Here is a 25,478-nt window from a genome sequence, read left to right on the forward strand (position 1 = left end):
TATATTGTTTTATACAATTTCACTGTATACACAGTTTCATGGCATTGTATATGTGCTATTTTTAGCACCATTGCCATTTTAGCACCTTGTATTTACTTATTGGTTTATTTTGGGAGAGGCAGCCCAGCAATTTATGTTTGCAGGGTAACATTGGCTGCAAGCCCTTATCCCTATGACTACGTGCATCGCATGAAACGCATCAGCGGGGCTGCAGCAACAGGACATCTAACCACCGCAGGTGGACACCTTGGAATTTATGGTCAGTAACTTTTGGAATTCTTTTTTTTTTTTTTTGTTATGTACTATACACCCACCATCCTTGAATAAAGGTACCTTAAGCAGTATCACGCTATGTGGTCTCTTATTGGGCACTCTGTGTGAGTGCTATCATTCGCAGTGCCCATCTGGAGGAATCATGACCCTGGTGTTGATACCTGGTAGCGGTTTCTGGTGACCTTGTTTCTGTGGAACCTGGATGGTGATCCGTGGGTAACCCGATCCGAGATCTGATGACCGATCTATGGCCTGGTGACGCAGGATTAAATATTGCGTAACTTAAACGCACATCTGGTGAGTGCGTTTTTCACCCATTTGTGTGGTTTGCACCAATTATCACTCCCAGATCAGGATGTCCACTCACCTGGAATTGTGATCTCTATATGATTCACATCATCACATTGAACTACTTTAAATATTCAATGATCACCTTCAGAGTGACATCACGTATTCGCATAAGTTTGAAATAGCATATATTGTGTGTAATAATCGTGTATTATCATTTAGCGCTGCACCATTTTATTTGGATATACATGTATTATTGGAGGTTTTTCTTGGTTACCTTTTTCGGTGTATCAGCAGCTTATTAACATTGTTGTGTGTGTGTATATATATATATATATATATATATATATATATATACACACACACTTTCATTTTTGTTTTAAGGTAGCGCTCACTAAATACCCTTTACTACATTGTGCCATGGACTCCAGTGCCTGGTTATACAAGTCCCTGTGAGATGCTTAACTTGCTGGCTGACCACATCCAGGATGGGGCTGTTGCAGTCAACCTGGCACATAGCTAAAGGCCTGCGTACGCTGGTTGGCCAGACTGGGGTGACACTGGATATAGATTATCCAGCTCATTGCCCAGCCCCAGGAAGTAAAGAGCGAGCTAGGGGACCTGGTCCTTACTCTTGAAACCCTAGGCAGAAATAACTGGCTTGCCAGTAGCAGAGATGGTTTATACAAGCTGGGACTGCCCTAAGGCAAGCCTGTGTTCTTTTTCTTCCTAGCATCCCACTTTTGTAGGCAACACTAAAAAAAAAAAAACCCTATAGTCAAGAATCTGAAGACTAGTGTCTGTCAATGAATGTAAGACAAATACCCATTTTACACACTGGCTTTCAGACACTTCCCATAGGCACCTGTGAAGCCACTGGACCTCACCACAAGATGTGGGGAAAACCGATTCCAAATCTCAAAAATGTTCCAGTAATATGCAGGTGCACATTCTCACTTGCTTTGGGATCCTCTGCTTTCCCACAAGAAGGTTCAGTAATATCACCCTTGCCTAGGTGAGTGTGCCAGAAGTTGGGGTCTAATGGCAAGTATTGTGTATATATTTCTTATGCTTTATTCCTCTTTTTTGTTATTGTTTTTATATCTGGAGTTTGTAAGGTCTTAATGGGGCCGTAAGACTTTAATGGAGAATAAATAAATCAGAACTCAAAGCAACAACCTGACATTGCCTCTATTAAGGTTTAAACATCCCCTGTCATTAACCTCCATTTTTTTCTTTGCTTTGCAGAGTGAGGAAACTATTTCCCCCCTGCACATAAGAAATGGAGGGGAACAATTGACACTGGTAGACAGCAATAAAAACCATTGTCTGAGGTTCTAACCCTCCCCCCCCCCCCCCCCCAAAAAAAAAAAAAAAAAAAAAATTGTTGGTGTGCCCATTGGATATTTCTCATCACTTGCTGTCCCCTAAGTGCATGCACCAGAATGTACCGTCTGTGCATGCAGCAGTAACAAGTGTACAGTGGCTCTAACCCTTTCTATCAAATGAAAACGAGATGTAGTGTTAAAGCAACCTCAAAAGGGAATCTATGACTTTTCCTTAAAAAAGGCAAAAGTGGCAGTGTTTTCGCATATGCCCACCTCCCCAGCAAGTTGTACTCACCAGTCTGGGCTCCCTCACCTCCTTTCTGCTACAGGTCTATCCTGAGTAGGTTTATTGTCAGAGACTACCTGGGTGGAAGACATTTTCCCTTTCCAATGTTATGGCGGTCAGGCCTGGCTGCTCAGGTCCATGTACTGTCAAATGGGAATGGAATACTCTCCATTTCCAGTGGCCTTGGTTCATTACAACAGTGACACAAGAGCTCCGACAGAACAGGGAAGTGGTGAGGGAGCATGAGGGAGCACAATTTGGCATGTATAACATGATGGGTGGGACTGGGCTACGCAAAGTGATAATGATTATATATATATGTAAAAGCACTGCATACATTGATGGCGCTATAAGTACCTGAAATAAATAATTAGACTGCGAACACGTTTGCTGCATTTAGTAAGCAGCTAGACTTGTGCCTAGATATCGAAAGCTGATGCATTGTCTGGTAGCACTTCACAAATCCTCTTCCTATCACTACTCACAAACTAGAATCTTCAGGTCCCACAAGATGTCTGCGGTTTTTCTTAGCCAATGTGCATCTCTAATTCTTATACTACATTACCAGATGCCAAATTGCTATTCTTCTGTTTATGTCCCACTGCAGTATAAAATTCCCCACCAACCCCAACTAATCACTGATAGCATTTTACAAGTCTGAAATAGCCAATAGAATCACTTGAAAGTGGTGTCTATTTTTAAGGATTAGTAATTGTCATACAATGTAAGTCTATGAACGGACAGTCTGGGAAGATGGTTAGCTAATGAATAGAAGCAGAGTATGTCTGCATGAAATCCTTCCGACTTGGGCAAATAGAAATCCCCATGTGTGAGGTTAAAGGATAAGGGGAGTTCTCCATAGTCAGTATTTAGCCACTTGCCTACTGGGCACTTTACCCACCTTCTTGACTAGGCCAATTTTCAGCAGTGTCACACTTTGAATGACAATTGCGCAGTCATGCAACACTGTACCCATATTACATTTTTATAATTTTGTTTTCCACACAAATAGAGCTTTTTTTGGTGGTATTTAATCACCGCTGGGTGTTTTTTTTTTTGCTAAACAAATGAAAAAAAAGACTTAGAAACTAAAAAATTTTTTTTTTTTTTCAAAATTTTATTATAAAATGTTGCAAACAGGTAATTATTCTCCTTCACTGATAAGCACTGATAAGGCTGCACTGATAGGCAGCAATGACTGGCGGTACTGATGGGCACAGATTGGCAGCATTGATGGGCACACTTTCACACTTGCTGGTTATCAGCAGTACTTTCCTGAAGCTATGACAGCATGAGGAACCAGCTGATAACCAGCAAATGTGTTTACATGGTGATCAGCTGTAATTGGACACAGCTAATCACGTGGGTAAAAGGCTGCTGTTATGTGATCAGCTGTGTCCAAAGGACACAGCGATCAGAGAGAGCGCCGGGTGCGCAATTCTAGGGGCATGGTTCTGAGAAGATGTCATACAACGCCCTCCCAGAACTGGGCGACTGCACTGTAGCCGTCATTCCGCTATAGTGAGGTCAGGAAGTGGTTAAAAATAGCACGTCCATATGGGGATCCTCTCACACAGCCGCATCATTCACAGTGCTCTGTAAATTAATAAACTAGATAGCCATAGCAACTGTGGGCTTGTAGTTCTCAAACTACCATGGCACTGTGGAGCACTGTGGCAGTTCAATGAATAGTCCTGTCAGTTTATCTACTTGCCCGTACATCCCGTATGGCAAGCAAATATACTAAACCGGTCTGCAGGAGACCTGCATGGCACCAGCGATCTGCTGATCACTGCTGCAATGCTTTACAGGCTCCTGCAGCCAAAAATAATAAAATGCACATTTTTTTTTACCTGCAAAAAAAACAAACAAAAACAATGCGTTTTTTTAGTAGCATGACAGAAAGCAAAAGATATACCTAGAATAAAAGACAACCAACTTACTTCTCAGATCATTCTTTAATCATAACTTAAAGCTTAGAAAAGTGTAATTTCTTATTTTTTTGCATTACATTCAAGTATATCTTTCCTTCTTTTAAAAATTACAGCACAATACATATATAGAATTGACTTTTAGAAATAGTTGAATTTGGTTCAGATGACCTTTGAACCCAGCATGGACCTGCTGTGCAGAGATTGGGGATCTAGAATGGCAGCTGGGGCATGCTTAGACATATTGCTGTTTCTTGCTTGTAGCTGCCTTGCTGGCCAAATCTTTGGCTCTCTCCTTTGCAGCAAGTGCTGCCTCCTTTGCTTTTTCTGTTGCCCCTTTTGCAGTTCCCACTAGTGTTCTGGAAGGTGCATCACCTGAAATAGAAAACAAACTGTTTAGGCACTGACATTGTCACCAACATAACCTATTGGAATCACAGCTGCACTGCACACCATTATTACAATCTATTCAAGCTGGACATTTCACTTCAGCCAAGCAGAATAATACATAAAAGAGAGCTGTTCAATTTGTGAAAGGATTTGTATTTCTGTCCATCCTGTCCTGATATTTTACACGGCTTTGCCGCACAGCTTAGTCTGGCAGGGTACCGGATTTTTCCTCAGCTGTGGCCAAGCAACACTTAGAGGTCTGGTCCTGCTTTGTACAGTGGAGAAGCAGCAGTCTGATAGCGCAGAGAGAAGTTTTTCTCCCCATCAGAATGTCCCGTTAGAACACAAGTACTACAGCACAACTGACAGGCTTTTTGTGCTGTCCTTCCCCTATCTTATTCTGGAAAATACACTGCTTGCCATAAATCATTTAATGTAATGTTAATGAATACATTGTTACATAACAATGTGCCTTTTGTATCTGCTCGCAAGTCAGCTTTAACAAATTAATTACAATAAACTTGTACATGAGAGCATAATTCTGTGTACAACTAGCTATATCCAATAGATTATTTCCAGCTGCCATAATATGTTGCTAAAAATGTATTTATAGCCAAAATGGTATTGTTTTAAAGGTTTTGGGTATAGTGTAAAAAGGGTCAGAGAGTCCCTTTCAAGGTTTGAGGAAAGAACAAACAGAGGGCGCACAGGCCTAGTGCATTACCATAAAAAATGTTTAATAAGAAATAAAGTATGTGTTGTATTCACAAACAATAAAGTCAAAGCACATCATAAAAGAACAGCTGGGTCAACACCGCGCTGAGTAACAGTCCGCAATAGGGAGTGTAGACATCCAATAGGCTGACGCGTTTCAAGGGCTTGCCTCTTCCTCAGAGCCCTGAAACTCCTGTTATCTCTTTCTGGAATTCCTCAGAGGGCTCTGAGGAAGAGGCAAGTCCTCGAAACACGTCAGCCTATTGGATGTCTACACTCCCTATTGCGGACTGTTACTCAGCATGGTGTTGACCCAGCTGTTCTTTTATGACATGCCTTGACTTTGTCGTTTGTGAGTACAACACCTACTTTATTTCTTATTAAACATTTTTTATGGTAATGCACTAGGCCTGTGCGCCCTCTGTTTGTTCTTTCCTCATTCAGTATATTTGGATTTCCCCGGTCTATTTGAGGGCAGCAAGATGTGCATGTTCCAGGACATTCTAAATGTTGTTGTAGCCTGCATCGATTCCATCCCCAAGTGCAGGAGCATTTGTGTTTGCTGGTTCCCTTTCAAGGTTTGCATGACTGTGTTCTGATAGGTATAATCACTCTTCAGTTTTTTTCCTGGTGATCACTGTCACAGAGACAGGAAGCAATGGAAAATCTAACATTTTTTGAGTTGTCACCAGAACAAGAGATGAGGAAAAAAACCTTCCAATAGGAAAATCTGTCCCAGTGACAACTCTAAGAGGGGAATGCACCTGCCTTTAGAGAGATTCCATATCAATCCATGTTTTGTCTCTGCAACAGGAAGTAAAAGGAAATCTCTAAACATTTTTTTTTTTTAAAGGTTCGGGCTATACAATTTAAATTAGGGCTGGAATTACACATTAAAAACAAATACAACACACTGTCTAACCCGGCCTCTTTCAAACTTTACTCCCAGAGGAACCCATGAAATAAATTTTCAGGTCTCAGGAAACCCCTGCTAAAACCAACTAATTGGTGGCAAGTGGGAAGAATGCCCTCTTACAGTAGCAGACAGAATGTCATTCTTACAGACAGATAAAAATCTGATGTCATACCACTGAGCCAAAACTATGTAGACACTATTGAATGGCAGTCCAATTAGCCACAGCTTAAGGACCCCTGACAACCTCTGGGTACCCCCCTAGGGTACCATGGAACCTTGGTTGAGAATGGCTCGTCTAACCCTTCACACTCAAGGGGAAGCCTGTTTTCCAGGCTTGTTACATTTCCACAAACAGAAGCGAATACAAACTAAAGAAAGGAAGATTCAGCTGTCTTAGAAGGCAAGTATAATCTCATACTACTCCATAACCTATTTGCAGAGGCATTTAAAGTCAACACCATATACTCTCTAGTTAATAAAATTGAAATATTTGAGAAAGCGAAAAGGTGTACAGCCCTGGACAAAAGTTTTGAGAGTGACATATTAATTTACCTGCAAGGAAACGCATGCAAGCATCATTGCTCTGCACAAAAAGGGATTCAAAAGGCAAGACTATTGCTGCTACTAAGATTGCACCTAAATCAACCATTTATCAGATCAAGAATTTTAGGAAGTGGAGGTTTAATTGTAGAAGGCTTCAGGGCACCCATGAAAGTCCAGCAGGCACCAAGACCATCTCCTAAAGTTGGTTCAGCAAGGGTCGGGGCACCACCAGTGTAAAGCTTGCTCAGGAATGGCAGGTGTGAGTACATCTGCACACACAGTAAGGTGAAGACTTTTGGAGGATGGCCTGGTGTCAAGGACAGCAAATAAGCCATCAGGGAAAGACATATAATCTGCAAAAGGTAAGGGATTGGACTGCTGAGGACTGGAGTAAAAGTGATTTTCTCTGATGAATCCCTCTTCCAATTGTTTGGGGCATCTGGTAAAAACCTTGTCCAGAGAAGAAAAGGTGAGCACTACATCAGTCCTGTGTCATGCCAACAGTAAAGCATCCTGAGGCCATTCATGAGTGTGATTGCTTCTCAGCCAAGAACAATTTTGCCTAAGAACACAGCCATGAATAAAGAACGGTACAAAAACATCCTCCGGAAGCAACTTCTTGACAAACAATGCCTTTTCCAGCATGATGGAGCACCTTGCCATAATGAAAAGTGATAACTAAGGGATTTGGGGAACAAAAAACATCAAAATGTTGGGTCCATGGCCAGAAAACTCCCCAGACCCCAATCCCATTGAGAAGAGGTGGGTGAAAAAAAAAAAAAAAAAAAAAACACCGCACAAATTCTGACACACTCCAAGCACTGATTATGCAAGAATGGACTGCCATCACTCAGGATGTGGCCCAGAATTAATTGCAGAGGTCTTGAAAAAGGATAAACACTGCAAATATTGATGCTTTGCGTAAACTTAACTGCTTCCTGCCCGCTGCAATGTACTGCAGATGGGCGGTAGCTGAAGGCAAAGTAACCCGTACGTCTTCGCTCTGCTCTTCCAGGTTTAGAGCGCGCATGCACACGCCCCCCCTGCTGTCCATCGCTGGAGGAGCTGTATGTCAGCAGGTCTCGGCCAGTGATTTTGGCCGGGACTCTACTGATCTCCTACAGCGAATGGAGATGCACAGCTGTGCCTGTATTTACAAATACAGGCACAGGATCTAGCTGGTTCTTCTCTTTGGAACCATTTTGTTCCAGAGAGAGAAGACAGACCTCACGTGTGAGTAAAAGCAGCACACTGCACCCACACACATTAGAGACATTTTAACCCCTTGATTGCCACAATTAACCCTTTGATTGCCCCCTGCCATTAGTACAGTGTCAGTGTACAGCATTTTTCACTGATCACTGTATTAGTGCCACTAGCGATGTCAGAAAGCGTCCCTCCCAGCTAGGGTCAACTGGCGTTACATTGCCCGCACACTATAGGTTGCTGATCACCGTCATTACTAGTATAGTGTTTGTACGGATCAATATATTGATCACGAACAAAAAACACTATACCAGTGCCACTTAGTATTAATGTCCCCAAAAACACAGTGTTAGCAGGATCATCCCCGTTCGCTGCATGCACTGGCGTTTAGCCCCCCCGTTTCCTCCCACCCCTAACAAGAAGTGCAGCGTCAGTATAATTTATGATCACTGTCACCTGTAATACATTGCACATAAAACCACAGTGTTCGCAGAATCCGGCCTGATCTCTGCCAGCATTAGCAGGTGAATTTTATTGGTAGTGGTTCAATCAGTCCCTGACACCCAGGTGATCTTTGTTCCCATAAGTCGCACTAGGTATCTAAAAATTTAGAGCCCAAAATGTCCAACGAAAAAGGTACACTAGTGAAAAGGCCCTACAGGATTCTGAGCATGTCAGGGAAGGGAAAGGGAAGACTCCCTGGCACAATCTGCCTCGGAATATGAACCTGTAGACAGCAGAGGCACCCTGACAGGTAGCTCGGATGACGGAGAAGAGGTCCCTGTTAAGATCAGACGTACCCGACCCCATTAAGCTGCTGCATATGACACAAGTCATGCAATCCTAGCACTTCAGGGTGCCAGTACTAGTGCCGCACTACCTTCTGGTGAACCAGCGAGCACCAGTGGCCTAGTATATCCTAGTCTTTTTTCTATTAGCACTGCAGTATCACTTGGTGACATGGCGAGTCCCATAAGTGCAGTACAAGTATTGTCCCGTAGCAACCAAGAATTCACACACAGGCCCGTAGACCCCCTAGTATCCTTCTGGACATGCTTGCAAATCCTGATTGGCAGCCCACAGATTCTGAAGCACCCATACTTCCCCCCCCATTCACTGCCCAACCCGGAATTCAGGTGGAAACAGCAAAATGAAATACTTGATTTTTTGGAGCCGTTTTTCACAGAAGATTTGTACAATTTGATCATGGACCAAAAATGAGACGAAAATGCACTTCACGCATTTCAGTGATAACACACTGTAATCCTCGGGTGACCCTGAACATGGCAGGCTCTACAAAATTCGACCCCTCAAACCACCTCATGAGAAATTTGCAGATGTGTATACACCCCCAGCAAAACATCTGCATGGAAACAGTACATCCACAGTAAGCGTGCCAGATATGGGGTCAAATTGTTTAAGTTCTGTGAGAGGGCCACAGGCTATACGTACAAATTTAGGGTTTATGAGGAAAGAGACAGCGCAGTAGAGCCCCCACCTCCCTCAACTACACGGGAAGCAGTGGCAAGATAGTTTGGGACTTGGTGTCGTCTTTGTTCCATAAAGGTTACCACTTATATGCAGACAATCTCTAAAACAAGCATGCCACTGTTTAGACATCTTTACAATTGGCTCATGTGGCACCATGCGACCTAATCACCGGGGCTTCCCCAAACAGCTTGTAAATACCAAACTTAGAAAGGGGAAGAAAGCCTGCTTGAGGAATGATGAATTGCTCGCAGTGAAGTGGAAGGACAAACAGGATATTTTCATCCTGTCTTCCATTTACGTAGACGTGACTGTCCAAATTAACACAGAATCTGGTGTTGTTGAGAAACCCGTGTCCACAACTATAACATGGGAGGGGTGGACTTCAATGACCAAATGATAAATCCGTAACTAGTTTCCCGGAAAGTTTAACACTGGTACAAAAAGGTGTCTATTTATTTCAATTGTCTATATATATATATATTGCTTTTGTAATTTACCAAAGCAACTGGACGAAGTGGATCCTTTCTAAAATTTTAGGACAAGATCATCACAGCCCTTTTGTATCCAGAAAGTGCTGTGGCCCAATCCTCAAATCCAGATGCAGTTAGTCGGCTGCATGAGAGCCATTTTCCAGATGTTCTCTCTGGTACCCCAACCCAAAGAAGATGTGTCTATACCAAGCACAGAATAAGACGCGGCACCCGCTTTTTTTGTCCCTCCTGTCCTGGCCAACCTGGTCTCTGCCTCAAGGACTGCTTTCGTCGCTACCATACACTAGTGGAGTATTAGTATAGGGTACAGCACGGCACATATTCACCATTTTCACAAAGGGTCTCAAAAAATGTTCAAGTGTCAGGAAACTGTCCATCACATTTTTGTTACAAAAAAAAGGTTTAATAAAAATATAAAAGTTAAAACAAAAAAGGTTTGTTACTTTGTTTTATTGTTAACCGTTTGCTTTACAGGAACACCATTCACTTTTTGGTTTATTGAGTTCATGTTTTATTGTTACTTTGTTTTACTGTTAACCATTGTTTGCTTTGCAGGAACACCATTCAGCTGCAGCACCAAACTGTTTATTCAGACAGCAACAGGGTCTTGCTCTCAGAATATACATAAGTAGGTGTATGCAGTACTGTTGGATGAGATTTTTCATCCACAGTTAAAAAAAAAAGGGAGCATATAATATTTGTTGGCACACTTCACGTGTGCCCACCATTAGAAGTGGGTGGATGCAGGGAGGTATATTCTAATAGTGGGCATACCACACACACTTTTTCTGGCAGAGATATTTCAATAAAAAAGTAGTTTTATTGAGTTACTGTTTTATTGTGAACCATTGCTGTTTTCTTTGCAGGAATGTCATTCAACTGCAGCACCGACTTGTTTATTCTGATAGCAACAGGGTCTTGCTCTCAGAATATACATAAGTAGGTGTCTGCAGTGCTGTTGGATGAGATTTTTCATCCAGTTAAAAAAAAGGGAGTATATATTTGTTGGCACACTTCAGGTGTGCCCACCATTAGAAGTGGGTGGATGCAGAGAGGTATGTTCTAATGGTGACCATACCATACACTTTTTCTGGCAGAGATTTCTTTTTTTTTTTTTTATGCAGCCTGTGGGCTGGAAAAAAAAAAATATATATATATAGCATATACACCCAACAAGGACAAGTGATGTACTGGTACATCACTGGACTGAGTGGTTATACCAGGATGATGCCTGCAGCTATCTTTTCATGTGACAACACTGAAGAAATGACACTTTGCTACAATGTAAATTAGTGAATGTACAGCTTGTATAACAGTGTAAATTTACTGTCCCCTCAAAATAACTCACAGCCATTAATGTCTAACCACTGGCAACAAAAGTGAGTACACCCCTAAGTGAAAATGTCCAAATTGGGCCCAATTAGCCATTTTCCTCCCTGATGTCATGTGACTCGTTAGTGTTACAAGGTCTCAGGTGTGAATGGGGAGTAGGTGTGTTAAATTTGGTGTTATCGCTCTCACTCTGGAAGTTCAACATGGCACCTCATGACAAAGAACTCTGAGGATCTGAAAAGAAGATTGCCAAGACCCTGAAACTGAGCTGCAGCACAGTGGCCAAGACCATACAGCGGTTTAACAGGACAGGTTAAAAACAAAAAAAAAAAATTCCAGTAACTATAATCGCCATTTGTAAACGCTATAACTTTCACGTGAATCATTTACACGTAATGGGATTTTGTTTAGCAAAGACATGTAGCAGAATAAATTTTGGCATAAATTTATGACGAAATTTGATGTTTTACAATTTTTTTTACTGGACAGGTTTAAAAGCAAAAATGTTTTTTTTCTCAAAATTGTCTTTTTTTTTATTAATAGAGCAAAAAATAAAAAAATGCACAGACAATCAAATACTACCAAAAGAAAGCTCAATTCGTGGGGGAAAAAAAAAAGAAGACGTAAATTTCATTCGGGTGCATAGTTGCATGACCGCGCAATTGTCAGTTAAAGCAACACAAAAAATGGCCTGGTCAGGAAAGGGGGGGGGGGGGGGGTGTTAAATCCTCAGGAGGGCAAGTGGTTAACCACCTCTGGCCATTGTGCGCAATCCTCCGGAAACAGTGGAACACCGATCGTCGTACAGGACCTCTCTGCGAGGTCCCGATCATGTGATCACTGATTGGCCAATCAGTGATCACATGCAGAGTAGTAAGCAAGATGTCACCTCTGACATAATTGCTTACTACATATGAAATCTGTGAATGATCACAGAGGTCACATGGTACAAGGCTATTTACAACAGCCTTGTACCATGTGACAAGCTGTGACCAATCACAGCTCACTCAGTAGTTCTCAATGGCTGCTAGAATGCAGCCAGAGAAAAGGAGAAATTATTGCTTTTATAGCCTTTATGGGTGTAAAAGCAAGCAGTGTAAAAGAAAAAAAAAAAAAAAATCTTCATCACCCCCCACAAATAGTACAGTGTCACCATGGTGACACTGTACTGCTAGGGTGACAGTATGTAAAAAAATATATAAAAAAATTAAAAATGTAAAAAAAAAAAAAAAGTTTAAAAATGATAATTTTTGGTTATAAATTTACTTGGTTTTTTTTTTTTTTACTAAAAAAGATTAAAAAAACGGAATAAAAATTTTGGCCAAGATTTATGATGAAATATTTGCAAAATTTTATAAGAAACACTTTTTTTCAAAATTTTTGGACTTTCATTTACATAGCAAAAAAAAAACCAAAAAAAAAAAAAAAAACCTCACAGTGGTAAATAAATACCACCAAAATAAAGCTTTATCTGTCTCAAAAAAAATGCTAAAAAAATTCACATGGGTACAGTGTTGCATGACCGCGCAATTGCCAAAGTGTGATAGCACTGAAAGCTGAAAATTGACCTTGACAGGAAGAGGGTAAAAGTGTCTGGACTTGAAGTGGTTAAACAACAATGAATTTCAGGTAAATAAAAATTCCCAAACATTCAATACAATATCATTCCCAAAGACCCCAGATATCAAAACTATGCAATATAGACAAGTATTAAAAAAACCCAAAAAGCACCTCTTCATAAGCGCTTTTTTTTTTTAATCGCCTGCACTTTCCCATTTTTGGGGGGCTCAAAGACCTCTTGTTGCTAGAATGTAGGAAATTTCAAAAATGTGCCATAATCGTTAGGAAAAAAAAAATATATATTAATTATAGGTACCATCTTTACTGGTGAAGTGATCTGTGTATAAAAGCTTGAGCATATGTGTACTTTGGGGCACTGTGTCTGAACAGAATAATGTTTGAACATGGGATTCAGAAAAAACATATAGATTATTAATACACTTTTAGAGATGCAGACCTGCAGGGAAATGGCTGCTTCCTAGCAAAGAGACTGGAATGCTGAAATCCAAGTGCAAAAATGTAATTATATGCAGGTATGTCTAGCAGCAATCACAAGTTACTCATCATTTAACTTGGAGTAGTCAAACAAAGAAAAATTATACAGGATTCAATTTCCGCTGTTAAAGAATGCAGATCATTCAGTAAATATTAGGCAACGTTTTATATATGGACAAGACTAGTTATTATAGCCTTTACCTTCCATGTGACCTTGCTCTTGTCACACTTCCCATCTCATGACTAAGACATTACTAAGGGAACACAGAGCGGCTGTTCCTGTTTACAAAGTCAGAATATATAGGAACTGGAATATCCACTCACCTTGCATTTTTGTCAAGATGAATTCAAAGCCCTTGATTGCCTTGGTCACATTACGTTTGAACCGAGCCAGACCAAACTCCTGATTTACAGAAAGGGAAAAAAAAAAAAAAAGGGGATCAGGTTACCTTTAAGTCATATCTGAATAACATATGCATGTGTTGTGTTGAGAACGAATAACATACATATGTAAAATACACATTTCACCTATTTACCCATGTGGTGGATGCAGGACTCCCATCTAAACACAGTGGCAATGCATGCTACAAAAGAACCAGTGAAACTTTCCCCAACAAAACAGCAGCAGCATAATACGGTCTCTCTATTCAGTTTAAACAATTCTAATAAACTGATCTGATGCTTATGACAATATTACTAATGGCACCACCTTAATTTGGGTGAAACCCCTTAAAAGCGAGGGAAAAAAAAAACCCCAAAAAAACAAAAAAAAAACAAAAAGAACACACAAGTGCTGTTAAAAGCAGTAGTAAAAACTGAACCTTAAAAAAAACACCACCCAAAAGCAAAAAAAAAGCAAACAAAAACCCCCCAAAAAAACACACATTATGAGAGACTTGAAACAAAGCTCTGTCACCGCCTGAATGGCCGATGACGCCACTCACGTTACCAGCTGCCAAACAAGCGAATATCTTCTAAAAGGTTCACGTTTAGGAGATATTAATTTAACCTACAGGTAAGCTTTATTATTAGACTACCTGTAGGTAAAAAATAAAATAAGGATTTTTACTACCACTTTAGCTTCTTTTAACTAGAAATAAAATTATAAATCCAACTGGCAAGTCATTATTACTTGTCTCATATACAGGCTTTGCCGGTTTCTTTCTAATGCAACACAGCGACTGCTTTATGGTTTCTTTTTGTCAGCTAGTTTTTCCACCTGCATTCTTGAAAATAATGGAGTCCAGGTGACTTAGTCACCCATACATATGAAGTGTTTTTTTCAGGCAGATTATGCAGAGATTTCATGTCTGGTTTCCACACTCAAATGTTCTCCCAAGATTAAAGTAGCACTGGCACTGTTTGCCAATGCTGTTCAACTCTTCCACCTTGCCTCACTATAAAGAAACAAATGACACATGGGCAAGCAGTCACATTTTATATTTTTCAACTTAAGTTTGTAGAGCCAGGTGGCACTGGCATGGCCACCCACAGCTCAAACTTCACCCAATTCAGCCAAAATTCAGATACTGTATGGCCAGCTTTAAACTCTGCTTGGAAAAACTGAAACAATATGTCCTGTAATATAGCCATCAGCAAGAGTGGCAATTGCATGCGTCAGGGCCATAAATAAAGTACAAACAGCTAAACAATAAAAAGTAGTATACCATTTTACTGTTTCACTTGAAAAAAACATATTTATCATTCTGTTTAACAAGCCTTGTTATTTTCACAAGTCTGCCAAATTAGATTAATTTACTACTTTCGAATTCAGCTTTAATTGCTCAATGGACTTCACCCTCCAAACTGGTCAATTAACAAGCTGAATTGTGTCATGTGCATAAACCACAGCACAGAACAGATTTACAAATCTTCGGCAAGTAAACTGGAGGTATGGCAACAACATCAGGAGGTGTGCTAGTTGTGACCAGCAGCACAACCAGGACTTTGCATTACTTGGACAGTGGAATGTTCATCTACTACTACTTTGTTACTTCTTTGTAAGTTATAAATGCATTATGTATTATCGTCTTGAAGTAAAAAAAAAAAAATTCTTGCACATATCTTGCAGTTTGCTGTTTGTTTGAAAAGCAAATGTTGGGTGCATAGCTCAACACATTCATTTTTCTTGTCCTTGAAAAACCACTTCATGAACATATTGTATAGATAAACAAAATGAAGAGGGCATACTTCACACACATTCCTGAAAGAGGAAAAAACCTTTTTGCATAATAAAACTCTTGTAAGCATTCTATACCACTTGTCAAAGTAAAGAATTAGATTTTAAACCTATTCGGAATATAAAGGGGAATTCAGTAAAGAATTTGCTCTACTTTTCTGATGGTATGGCCCTTTAAAAAGACCTGTGCCTGATTCAAAATATCATGCTGCTAGTTGCAGTAGCTTTTCTGAAACATGCAAAAGATTCAGGTATTTCTTAATAGAGCCAAATTTACAACGTGGCACAATTACTTTTCCAAATTTAAAGAAAAAAAAAGTGTTATATATATATATATATATATATATATCTCTTTACCTCCAGTTCGTAGATAACATTGGGAGGTAATTAATACTAACTCTAAGTTGGCGTACAGAAACAGGGAACTTAAGGTAAAGTGCCTGTCTCTGTACGTTGTGTAGTGGGCACCATATTTGTCACCACTCCCCACCTGTCACTGGTTGTTACATTGCGACATTAGTTCCACATAAGATTCACTCTCCTTGTGATGGGACTTACAGGCAGTGGGTATATTCTACAAATAATAGCAGGCTGTCTATTGGCTACAGATCTATCTATTGCCAATCAAAAGGAAGTGGACTTGACAGTGCAGCAAGTATTCTCATCAGACTTAGCCCACCGAGTTTCAAAAATCCTCATTTGCTGTCCTGTGTGTGATAGCTCCAGTGGCAGGGAGAGTGCTCTGCTGCACCAAGGATGGAGCAACTCTTCTCACCACATAATGCATATGAATCTGTTGCCTACACCATCATTTGTCAAGCGGGGGCACAATGGAAATCTAAAGAATGTCAGACACTCCTTTATAATTTCCTCTAATACTGTTTAAACCTCTATTAACCACTTACTGAATGACGGCTTCACTGAGGCCAGCCAATTCTGGGAGGGCGTCATATGACTCACCTGCGCGCCCCCAACGATCTCCGTGATCGCTGTGTCCTACAGACACCGCTGATCACGGGATGTGGTAAAAGGCCAATCACAACGGCCTTTTACCACGTAATCAGCCGTGTCCAATAACACACTGATCACCAGGAAATGCAATTGCCGGTTATCGGCTGCACTTTCCTCACGGTGTCACAGCATGAGGAAAGTACTACTGAGAACCGGCTGTTGTCAGAGGAGGGATAGGCACTGATGATCAGTGCCCTGATGATCGGTGCTCACAAGTGCAACCCACCAGTGTCACCTATCAGTGCAGCCTCATCAATGCACATCAGTGAAGGAGAAAAATTACCTATTATAAATAGAAAGAAAAACTTTTTTCTATTTTTTTGTTTATAGCGCAAAAAAAATAAACACCCAGTGGCGAGTAAATACCACCAAAAGAAAGCTCTATTAGTGTGAAAAAAAAAAATGATAAAAATTTCATATGGGTACAATGTTGCATGACCATGCAATTGTCAAAGTGCGAAAGCGCTGAAAGCTGAAAATTGGCCTGGTAAGGAAGGGAGTATAAGTGCCCAGTAGGCAAGTGGTTAAGAAATAAACATGTACCAAACAAAACAAGGATGCCAAATGTCCATGGCACAAAGAATAAAGCTTTTATTATTTTTCCACTTTCACATTGGCTAAAGAATTTGTAAACAAGGACTTTTCGGTCTTATAGCAGTAAAAGCTTACCTGTATGGGTCTGCTAAAACCAAACACACTTGACGACACCCAAGCCTCTCTTTTAATCTTGGTCCAGCTTTTGTTCTCTGGATTTTCACAGTATGTGCAGCGTTCCTCCACAGACTGTAAATGAATACAAATATATTCTTTTCAAATGAAGCGCTCTTAAAACACACTAGTCCAAGCAGTGGGAATGACTACACGACCAAAATTTAAACCCTATCCTTGCTTACCATGACTGTGCTGTGGTTTATGTTCCAGGTATAGGTTGTTAAGGTTTTCTTGTGAAGGTCGATTATGGAGTCTTCTAAAATGTACACAGCATGGGCCACATTAGCTGGGAGGAAGCACTCTGCCCATCGTGGCAGGCGGTTGGTCTTAGTCAAAAGCCTCCTGGTTATAAGCTTCTGGTCACTGGTTACCTCGCGGTACAGAATGTCTTCAGTCAGGACATGTTTGCTTTAGGCCCAGCATGAAAAAAAAAAAAAAAAAAAAAAAAAAAAAGACACAAGACTGTTATCTGTAGGCACAGCATACAGAGAATGTATATTTTTACAAACTAAATATTCATGCGGCTTTAAAGAAATAAAATTAGGGCTGTATCAATATTTTTTTTTTTGTCAAATAGGTGAGTACAAGTACTGGTACTTGTGCTCAAGTACTCACCAATACAGATACCTTTGCAGTGCGATTTGAGCTCATACAAAATAAATGGGCTCAAATTGCATGTGATTTGAACATAAATGTGGTGCTTATCCGAATCACATGTGGTTTCCCTCTGGGTGTGGTGCAATTTACAGTGCTATTTGAGCCATACAAAATGAATGGCGCAAATCTCACTGAAACTGCATGCGATTCAGACAGGAATTGCATCGTATTCCTGTTTGAATCACATTTGAGTCTTTGGAGTACGATTTGAGCCCATTCATTTTGTATGGGCTCAAATTGCACCGCAATGGTATCAGTTTCAGGTATCGGAGCATTTGCACAAGTACTCACTCAGATGCTTAGTATCGGCATTGATACGGTATTGGTGCAGCCTTAAAGTACATGTAAAAGATTTTATAAAATATATACCGAAAAAGGTAAAAAAGTTCAACAAAAGCAATTACAGCTTCCCCTTTAAAAATAACAGGGTAACTGCTTTCCCACTTTACATACATTTTCATATACTTCTCATAAGAGGGTATTTATTGCATATCAAATCACAGGTTTGAGTGAGGTAACAAAACATTATCTGTGCAGCCCCATCCGGGCTGCCTAGCTGTGCCTCCTATTCGTGCCCATCAGTGCAGCCTCATCAAAAGCACATCAGTGAAAGGGGGAGAAAAAAATACTTATTTGCAAAATTTTAAACAGAACCTAAAGAAGACTTATTGTTTGGCGTGAGCAATTCCAATTGCCCGATGCCCCGGACATGCAGTTCCAGGCACCCGATTTAAAAAGCTGGCTCCCAATTTTTTTAGCTGTCCCCTAGATTCAAAGCAGATTTGTCAGGCCCTGCTGTGTAATATCTCTCTCTCTCTCTATATATATATATATCTCTATCTATCTATCTATCTATCTATATATATATATATATATCTCTCTCTATCTATCTATCATACACACACAGAAACCTAAATTTAACAACGGGAACATTCTGTACATGGTATTGTGAAATGATGAACTGTATGTTGTTACTGTGGAAGAAGAAAGAAAGGAAAGGGAAAGGGAAAGAATGGGAAAAAAAAGAAAAAAAGAAAGAAGGAAAAAGGGAAGAAGGGTGGGGGAGAGATTGGAAATACTGGGTGTAGAAGACCAGAGCTTCCCTTTTCACTTTCAGCTTATAGAAAATAGTTCACATAATGGAAAGGCTTCCCATAGCTGAACTTACCTGTATGGGTTTGGGTAGCGCTGCCAAAAAGCAGTGAATACTTGGTCCCAGGAGCTCTTCAGCAAATTCAAGCCCAGGAAATACTTCACCATTGTTCCCAAAAGAATCACTGCATCAAACTAGACGGACTCAGGAAACCATCGGAGGACGGCAGTGATGGGATGTACAGGTCACCTGGAGAAACCGCCTGGATCCAGCGTGAAGTCGGAATCAGTCAGTCCTAGTGAAGGGACTGCAATGAAAATATAAAAACACACCTATGCGAGTTATTTCTAGATACTTTATAAATCAGACACATTCCTCTCTGCAGCTCAAGATAAAACAGCTAGCACAGCATGATACACACAACACCTAAAAGTGGAACCTCACTCTCTCAATCAGCATTGACTATTTGTAAGCCTCATGCTGCTAGCATTAGTAAAACAGATAGGGGGAGCATATCATATTTACTTGTTTTAAACTTTTTTTTACATTTCTACTGTTACTTCCCTAGGCAAATGAGGTCATACATCCCAGAAGTCTTCAGGAGGAAAACAGAGGATGGGGGGGTTCAGTTAAGCACACCCTCCTGCCTGCATGCCTGAGCTAAGGCAGATGGATTACAGGAAGTAAATTCTAATTATTTGCCCTTATTCAAGATGACCACGGCCAGTAATGCTGGGGAGGGGGTTCAAAGTGATTTCTCAGCAAAATATAGCACGGACCCGGATGAATGGGGGAAGGGGGGGGGGGGGTTGCTTAGCATATTAAAAATGATTTGAATAGCATTTTCCCTCTGTGTTGCTCAGATGCAGTGTAGTTCCACTTTAAGCGGTATTGAACCCAAAAGCAAACATTTATTATATTGCGGCTTACCAATTCTTAGGTGTGATGGCTGCATTGGCTTTCTATTTCATGTGTTATTTTCATCTGGTGATCCAGCCAGTAAGTCTGTTTTTTTCAACAGAACAAGCTGTTCTATGGATGTAGCAGTTAAGGGATGTGACAAACCATTTACCACTGACAGAGGCGCTTACAATGATCAGATTTATGTAAAACCTTTATCCCAAAAGAAAAGAAAACGGTTGCTGTAGCTGGTTGTGTAACTGCAGTGTGAGCTGGTGTTTGGCTTCAATTTGTATTGAAGTGTATTTAAAGTGGAACTTTAGTCAAAAAATGAAGTCCTGCTAGATGATTTCAGGCTGGTCCCTTTTGAGGTATAGACATGCTTAGTTGCTCTCTACTTTTAGGCACTGTATCTACACAGCCTAAAGATCTGCTACAGCCTAAAGATTAACTGCTGCTCTGAGCTTCAGCAAAATGGCAGCCTCCAGCAAGAAGGAGGAATAATGCTGGAGGCAATTTACAGCACACACTAATTTTGGTAGCATAATTATTAATGTGGAATGCATGTTCCTTGATAAAAAAACATTATTTTTAATCAAGTTGTTATGGGTAAAGTTGCACTTTAAATCTGCTGGTATATTTAACACTCCCCTCCCTCCAGACCGACAATGCTGCTGTCCAAAAGGTATCTCTGTTGCTCCTTCATTCCCAGTGGAGGCACTAAAATACTGGAGGTGTGTTACTGTCCAGATCACCAGGTGAAGCAGTCTAAAAAAGAAAACTAATGCAGTCACCACATCTAATGATTGGTAAGCTGCAAAATAATACATTTTAGTGTTTAGTACTGCTTTAGTAAGCCTCTCCATCTGGGATGCATTTTCAGATAACAGCATATTCCTCTAAAGCAGGGTTTCTCAGCCATGTTTCCATGGAACCCTAGGGTTCCTTGAGCAATTTCTGCATCACAGATAAGTTCCCACTGACATCATTGATCTTTTTAGCTATCTGTAAGGGGTAATTCTTTCCAATGACCACCTGCCCTCCAGAAGATTTAGCCCCCTCCATGACCAGGTCATTTTTTGCTACATGGCGCTGCTGACAATTGCGCAGTCATGCGCAACACTACAACATAAATGAAATTTATGTCATCTTTGTTAAGTGCTATAAAACAATAAAAGACAGAATTTTGAAAAACAAAAAAAACAAAACACAAACAATTTTTATATTATCTAGAAAACACATCCCCCCCCCCAAAAAAAACAAACAAATTTCATAAACGTAGGCCAATGTGTATTCTGCTACATACTTTTGGTAAAAAAAAAATCCCAATAAGTGTATATTGATTGGTTTGCACAAGGTGTGTAGCATCTACAAACTATGGTTTATATACTGGATTTTTTATTTTTTTTTTAAATACTAGTAATGGCGGTGATTAGCAACTTATAACGAGACTGCGATATTGCAGCGGAAAGTCTGACACGAACATTTAGTGGGAACCAGTGACACTATTACAGTGGTCAGTGCTAACAAAAAAAAAAAAAAATCCACTGTCACTGTGGTATTGACACAGGCTGCGAAGGGGTTAACTAGCTGCCGACCGCAGATAGCCGAATGACGGCTGCACTGCGGCCGGCCAGTTCTGAGTGGACGTCATATGACATCCTCCCAGAACGCGCTCTCCTGCGCGCCCCAGGGGGCGCGCACCTGGCGATCTCCGTGATCGCTGTGTCCTACGGACACAGCTGATCACGTGATGTGGTAAAAGGCCAATCACAGCGGCCTTTTACCACGTGATCAGCGGTGGCCAATGACACGCTGATCAGAGGGAAATGCAAGTGCCGGTTCTCGGCTGCACTTTCCTCACACTGTCAGATCGTGAGGAAAGTACTGCCGAGAACCGGCAGTTGTCAGAGCGGGGATCGGCACCGATCATCAGGGCACTGATGATCAGTGCCCTGATGATCGGTGCCCAGCAGTGCCACCCGGAAGTCCCGCCCACCTGTGCCCAGCAGTGCGCCCACTAGCTCCGCCCACCCGTGCCCAGCAGTGCACCCACTCGTGCCCAGCAGTGCACCCCCCTGTGCCACTCTGCAGTGCCACCCACCTGTGCCCAGAAGTGCCACCCACCTGTGCCCAGAAGTGCCACCCACCTGTGCCCAGAAGTGCCACCCACCTGTGCCCACCCACCTGTGCCCACCCACCTGTGCCGCCAGTCAGTGCCGCCAGTCAGTGCCCAGGGGTGGTGCCAGTCAGTGCCGTCTATCAGTACCCATAATCAGTGTCACCTATCAGTGCTGCATATTAGTGCCGTCTATCCGTGCCACCTCATTAGTACTGCCTATCAGTGCCCTTTAGTGCTGCCTATCAGTGCCCATCAGTGCCGCCTATCAGTGCCCATCAGTGCTGCCTCATCAACGCACATCAGTGAAGGAGAAAAAATACCTGTTTGAAAAATTTTATAAAAAGAAACAAAGAAACTTTTTTTTTTTTTCAAATTTTTTTGCACTTTTTTTATTTATAGCGCAAAAAGTAAAGCGCCCAGTGGCGATTAAATACCACCAAAAGGAAGCTCTATTTGTGAGAAAAAAATGATCAAAATTTCATATGGGTACAATGTTGCATGACCACGCAATTGTCAAAGTGCGGCAGCGCTGAAAGCTGAAAATTGGCCTGGTAAAGAAGGGGGTATAAGTGCCTGGTAGGCAAGTGGTTAAACATCTAGGGTGATCAAAGTGTTAACCATGTGCCTAACCAATGTCTATGTACAACGTGTGGTGTTTTTACTAGGCAATGTGCTGGATTTTATTCCCCGATTGCCAGGGGGGGGAAACCAGCAGTCCGCCACTAACAGGACACAGCTCTGTCTTGTTTACTTGGGCAGAGCTGTGTCCTGTCACTTGCCAATCAACGGGTGCCGGCGCTCATCCATTGGCAAGCACCCGCTGATCGGCTTCTGCTGTGCCTAATCATAACAGAAGCGGCATGCTGGAGGTGTGCACTCACTCCATTACACCAGGAAGTGCAAAATCATGAGCATATATACAAATGATCTTGCACAGAATGACTGCCCTGCAGCAGTACATCTGCTATAGGGCGGTCAGGAAGTGGCTAATGTATCATGAGTTGTAGATAGTCATTTTTAGAAGGGGTTCCCCGACACTGGAAAGTTATTTCAAGGGGTTCCTCTGTATTGAAAAGGTTAAAGAAAGGCTGCTCTAAAGTGTACATTGTAATTATTATGAATAGCAAATAGCAATACAATTTCTTTTTGAACACAGAGCAACTCTTCTCAAACAAAAGGATGGAATGTGTAGTAGTAGTTTATTTCGAACATGTAAAACATAAATAAAAGTAATCATACAGTAGTAGACACAAAGTAAACATAAAACTGTAAACAAAACAATTTGATTTACATATCTGAAAAAGGAGTTGAAAGAATCAAACAGCTAAAAGTGTCCTTTTATCTTGCAGTGGTAAATGACCACTGCACAGTTCTCTGGCATTCTCAGAGGAGACAGTTCTCCTCTGAATGCCTGTTCATGAAGCAGTGTAGATCACTTCTCCGAATGAGGAGAGAACTGATCAACAAACGTTTTGAACGCTAAAAAACGGCTGCGGTTACTGTAATTTCGTGAGATTACAGTAAGATCAAACAAACACACACTTTACTAAGAAGCAGTAAATTAGTGCTGCTTAGTTTGCGGCTCTCAGAGGAGACCGCTCAGTACCTCACTATGCTGCACAAGCACACACAGAGTTTCTAACTTGCTCTACCCCATCATTGTGAAAGGCAGGGGGGCTTTTCCACTGTCTTGGGAGCTCTGATTGAGGAAGAAGGAAGTCAATCTTCCTCTGCAGTTCTCACTCTTCTCTCTCCAATTCTCCACCGGCTGGAGAATCTTGGAGGGAGAATTTTCACACAGATCGCCAGTGAAGGGCTGACATCGCTCCTTCGTACACTGGCCATTTCTGTTTGTGACAGATTGTGTGCAGATGATCAGCGGAGAACACATCTGTTTCATAAACCACAAATGATCTGAGATCAGCAACGAACCTCAGGATCACTGCTGATCTCAGTTTCATAAAAAGACACCTTATTCAAAGTGTTACTAAACCCAGGACCCTGCATTCACTATATCTGGTCTCCCAGAGTACACGGAACATGGAAATGCAATCGTTTTAATAAATATAAACTGTTGAATACCTTTCCTCACCAGCAGTTAGAGACGGCTTGTGATTTCTATCAGTATCCAGCAGAGCACTGGTTAAAGCTTGTAGGAGGAGATTTCTTTCTGCTGTAGGAGGATGCAGAACCTCTGACCTCTGTCTGGGCAGTGCTGATTGGCCCTGTGCTGATCACATGCACTCTCCCAAGATTAAAAAACAACCACTCTAGCACTATTATTATTATTCAGGATTTATATAGCGCATAAGTTCGCTCAGTGCTTTACAATACAGCAACAATACAAGAGGGTTAGAAGGCCCAAACTGAGCATGTGCAGAGTGACTCCACACAATGCGTCTTATCAGGAAAAGAGGGAGACACTGGAAGAAGGGTAGGATCAAACATCCTTTTTATACAATGCAGAAGATTAACCCCTTAGGTTCATTAGTACTTATAACAAGCATGCTTTACTGCATATACAGACTGATTTTACTGTTGTGGATTTCGTAACACTTGAATAATAAGAAATGATCTAGCTTCCCATCAGTAATGTAATAGACCTCCTACAGGAAAGTCCAATGAAAAGGGTTGTAGTCACTTATCCAATCAGAACTCAAAACACAACATTCTGGATCCTTCAGTAGTAAAGCAGCAATGTTTGTGTACACTGGGCATGAAGGGAGCCAGGACAGTGCTGGTGGGGGCACATATCTGCTCAGAACACTGATCAATCTCTTAGATGGTAAGGGCCCTCGGAATCCTCCTGCATTCATTTGTATTGTGATTGTACCGTCTGCCCTCATGTTGTACAGCACTGCGTAAACTGTTGGCGCTATATAAATCCTGTATAATTATAATAATCAGTAAAGAGATTTCTCATATTTCTAATGTTATGGGAACACAGATCAGGTCCATCATCACTACCAGTCTATTGTCCCTTCCACCCTCAGAGCCCAGGGATAGGAGCAGCTGGAGGACAATCATCACCCCAATAGGATTTATTTCCACACGTTGCAGGGGAGATGGGAGAGTCCATGGTGAACCCCATACACACATTGTGATAGGAAACCAGGAGCTACAAGGTAGCCCTAGCACACAAAGGCCCACTATCCTCAGCAGCGGCTATGGCAGGTTCTATGTACCCCCTGACCCTGCCCTTGAACAGTGACAGCTGCTAATGAAGAACGTCCAGCCTGCTTAATGACTGACTGAACATGTGCTTCCTATGCTGTACAATGAGACGTGTCCCTGTAGGAACAGCACGGTGCATGCAGACTCACCCCACCTCCATGCAAGGAGTCAGCTCTTTCCAGCCGCCATGAGGATGCTACAGGACACCCCTGACTTCCGGCAGCGCGTGCAACTTCCCAGTGCACGTGACAGGCCCTTGGCTGTCATTTCCGGAGTCACGTTCAGGATTCCCCAACCCCTCTTTGGCTGTGACTCAGGGCAAAGGCGGGGCTAGACGGAAGGGGCGGTGATAGATGGTGTAGGGTGTGGCTTAGGCTTATGTCGGGA

At 41.5% G+C, this 25,478-nt stretch overlaps 1 protein-coding gene across 2 annotated transcripts; it reads right to left on the minus strand.

Moving 5' to 3' along the window:
• Positions 1-4,114: 4,114 nt before the first annotated feature.
• Positions 4,115-25,384, minus strand: PRELID1 (PRELI domain containing 1). Of its 2 annotated transcripts, none has more exons than XM_089671150.1 (6): positions 25,246-25,384; positions 18,971-19,202; positions 17,328-17,553; positions 17,104-17,217; positions 13,569-13,647; positions 4,115-4,481 (listed from the first exon to the last, which is right to left on the minus strand). In XM_089671150.1, exons 2-6 carry the CDS (start codon positions 19,060-19,062, stop codon positions 4,342-4,344), a joined length of 651 nt encoding a protein of 216 aa, XP_089527276.1. In that variant the 5' UTR covers positions 19,063-19,202; positions 25,246-25,384; the 3' UTR covers positions 4,115-4,341. The 2 variants fall into 2 exon arrangements, with proteins under 2 accessions (XP_089527276.1, XP_089527275.1); XM_089671149.1 differs by having other exon boundaries at positions 25,241-25,380.
• Between the last annotated feature and the right edge of the window lie 94 nt (positions 25,385-25,478).

The sequence above is a fragment of the Staurois parvus genome, unplaced genomic scaffold (assembly GCF_062004578.1).
Source record: "Staurois parvus isolate SC_StPar_1 unplaced genomic scaffold, SC_StPar_1.0 ptg000099l, whole genome shotgun sequence".
NCBI classification, from domain to species: domain Eukaryota; kingdom Metazoa; phylum Chordata; class Amphibia; order Anura; family Ranidae; genus Staurois; species Staurois parvus.

Coding starts and splice junctions, on each gene's coding strand:
- PRELID1 (XM_089671150.1), bottom strand. CDS start 19,062: ATGGTGAAGTATTTCCTGGGCTTGAATTTGCTGAAGAGCTCCTGGGAC. Junction 17,218..17,327: donor TAAACCACAGCACAGTCATG/GTAAGCAAGGAT, acceptor ATTCATTTACAG/TCTGTGGAGGAACGCTGCAC. Junction 4,482..13,568: donor CATCTTGACAAAAATGCAAG/GTGAGTGGATAT, acceptor TTTCTATTTCAG/GTGATGCACCTTCCAGAACA.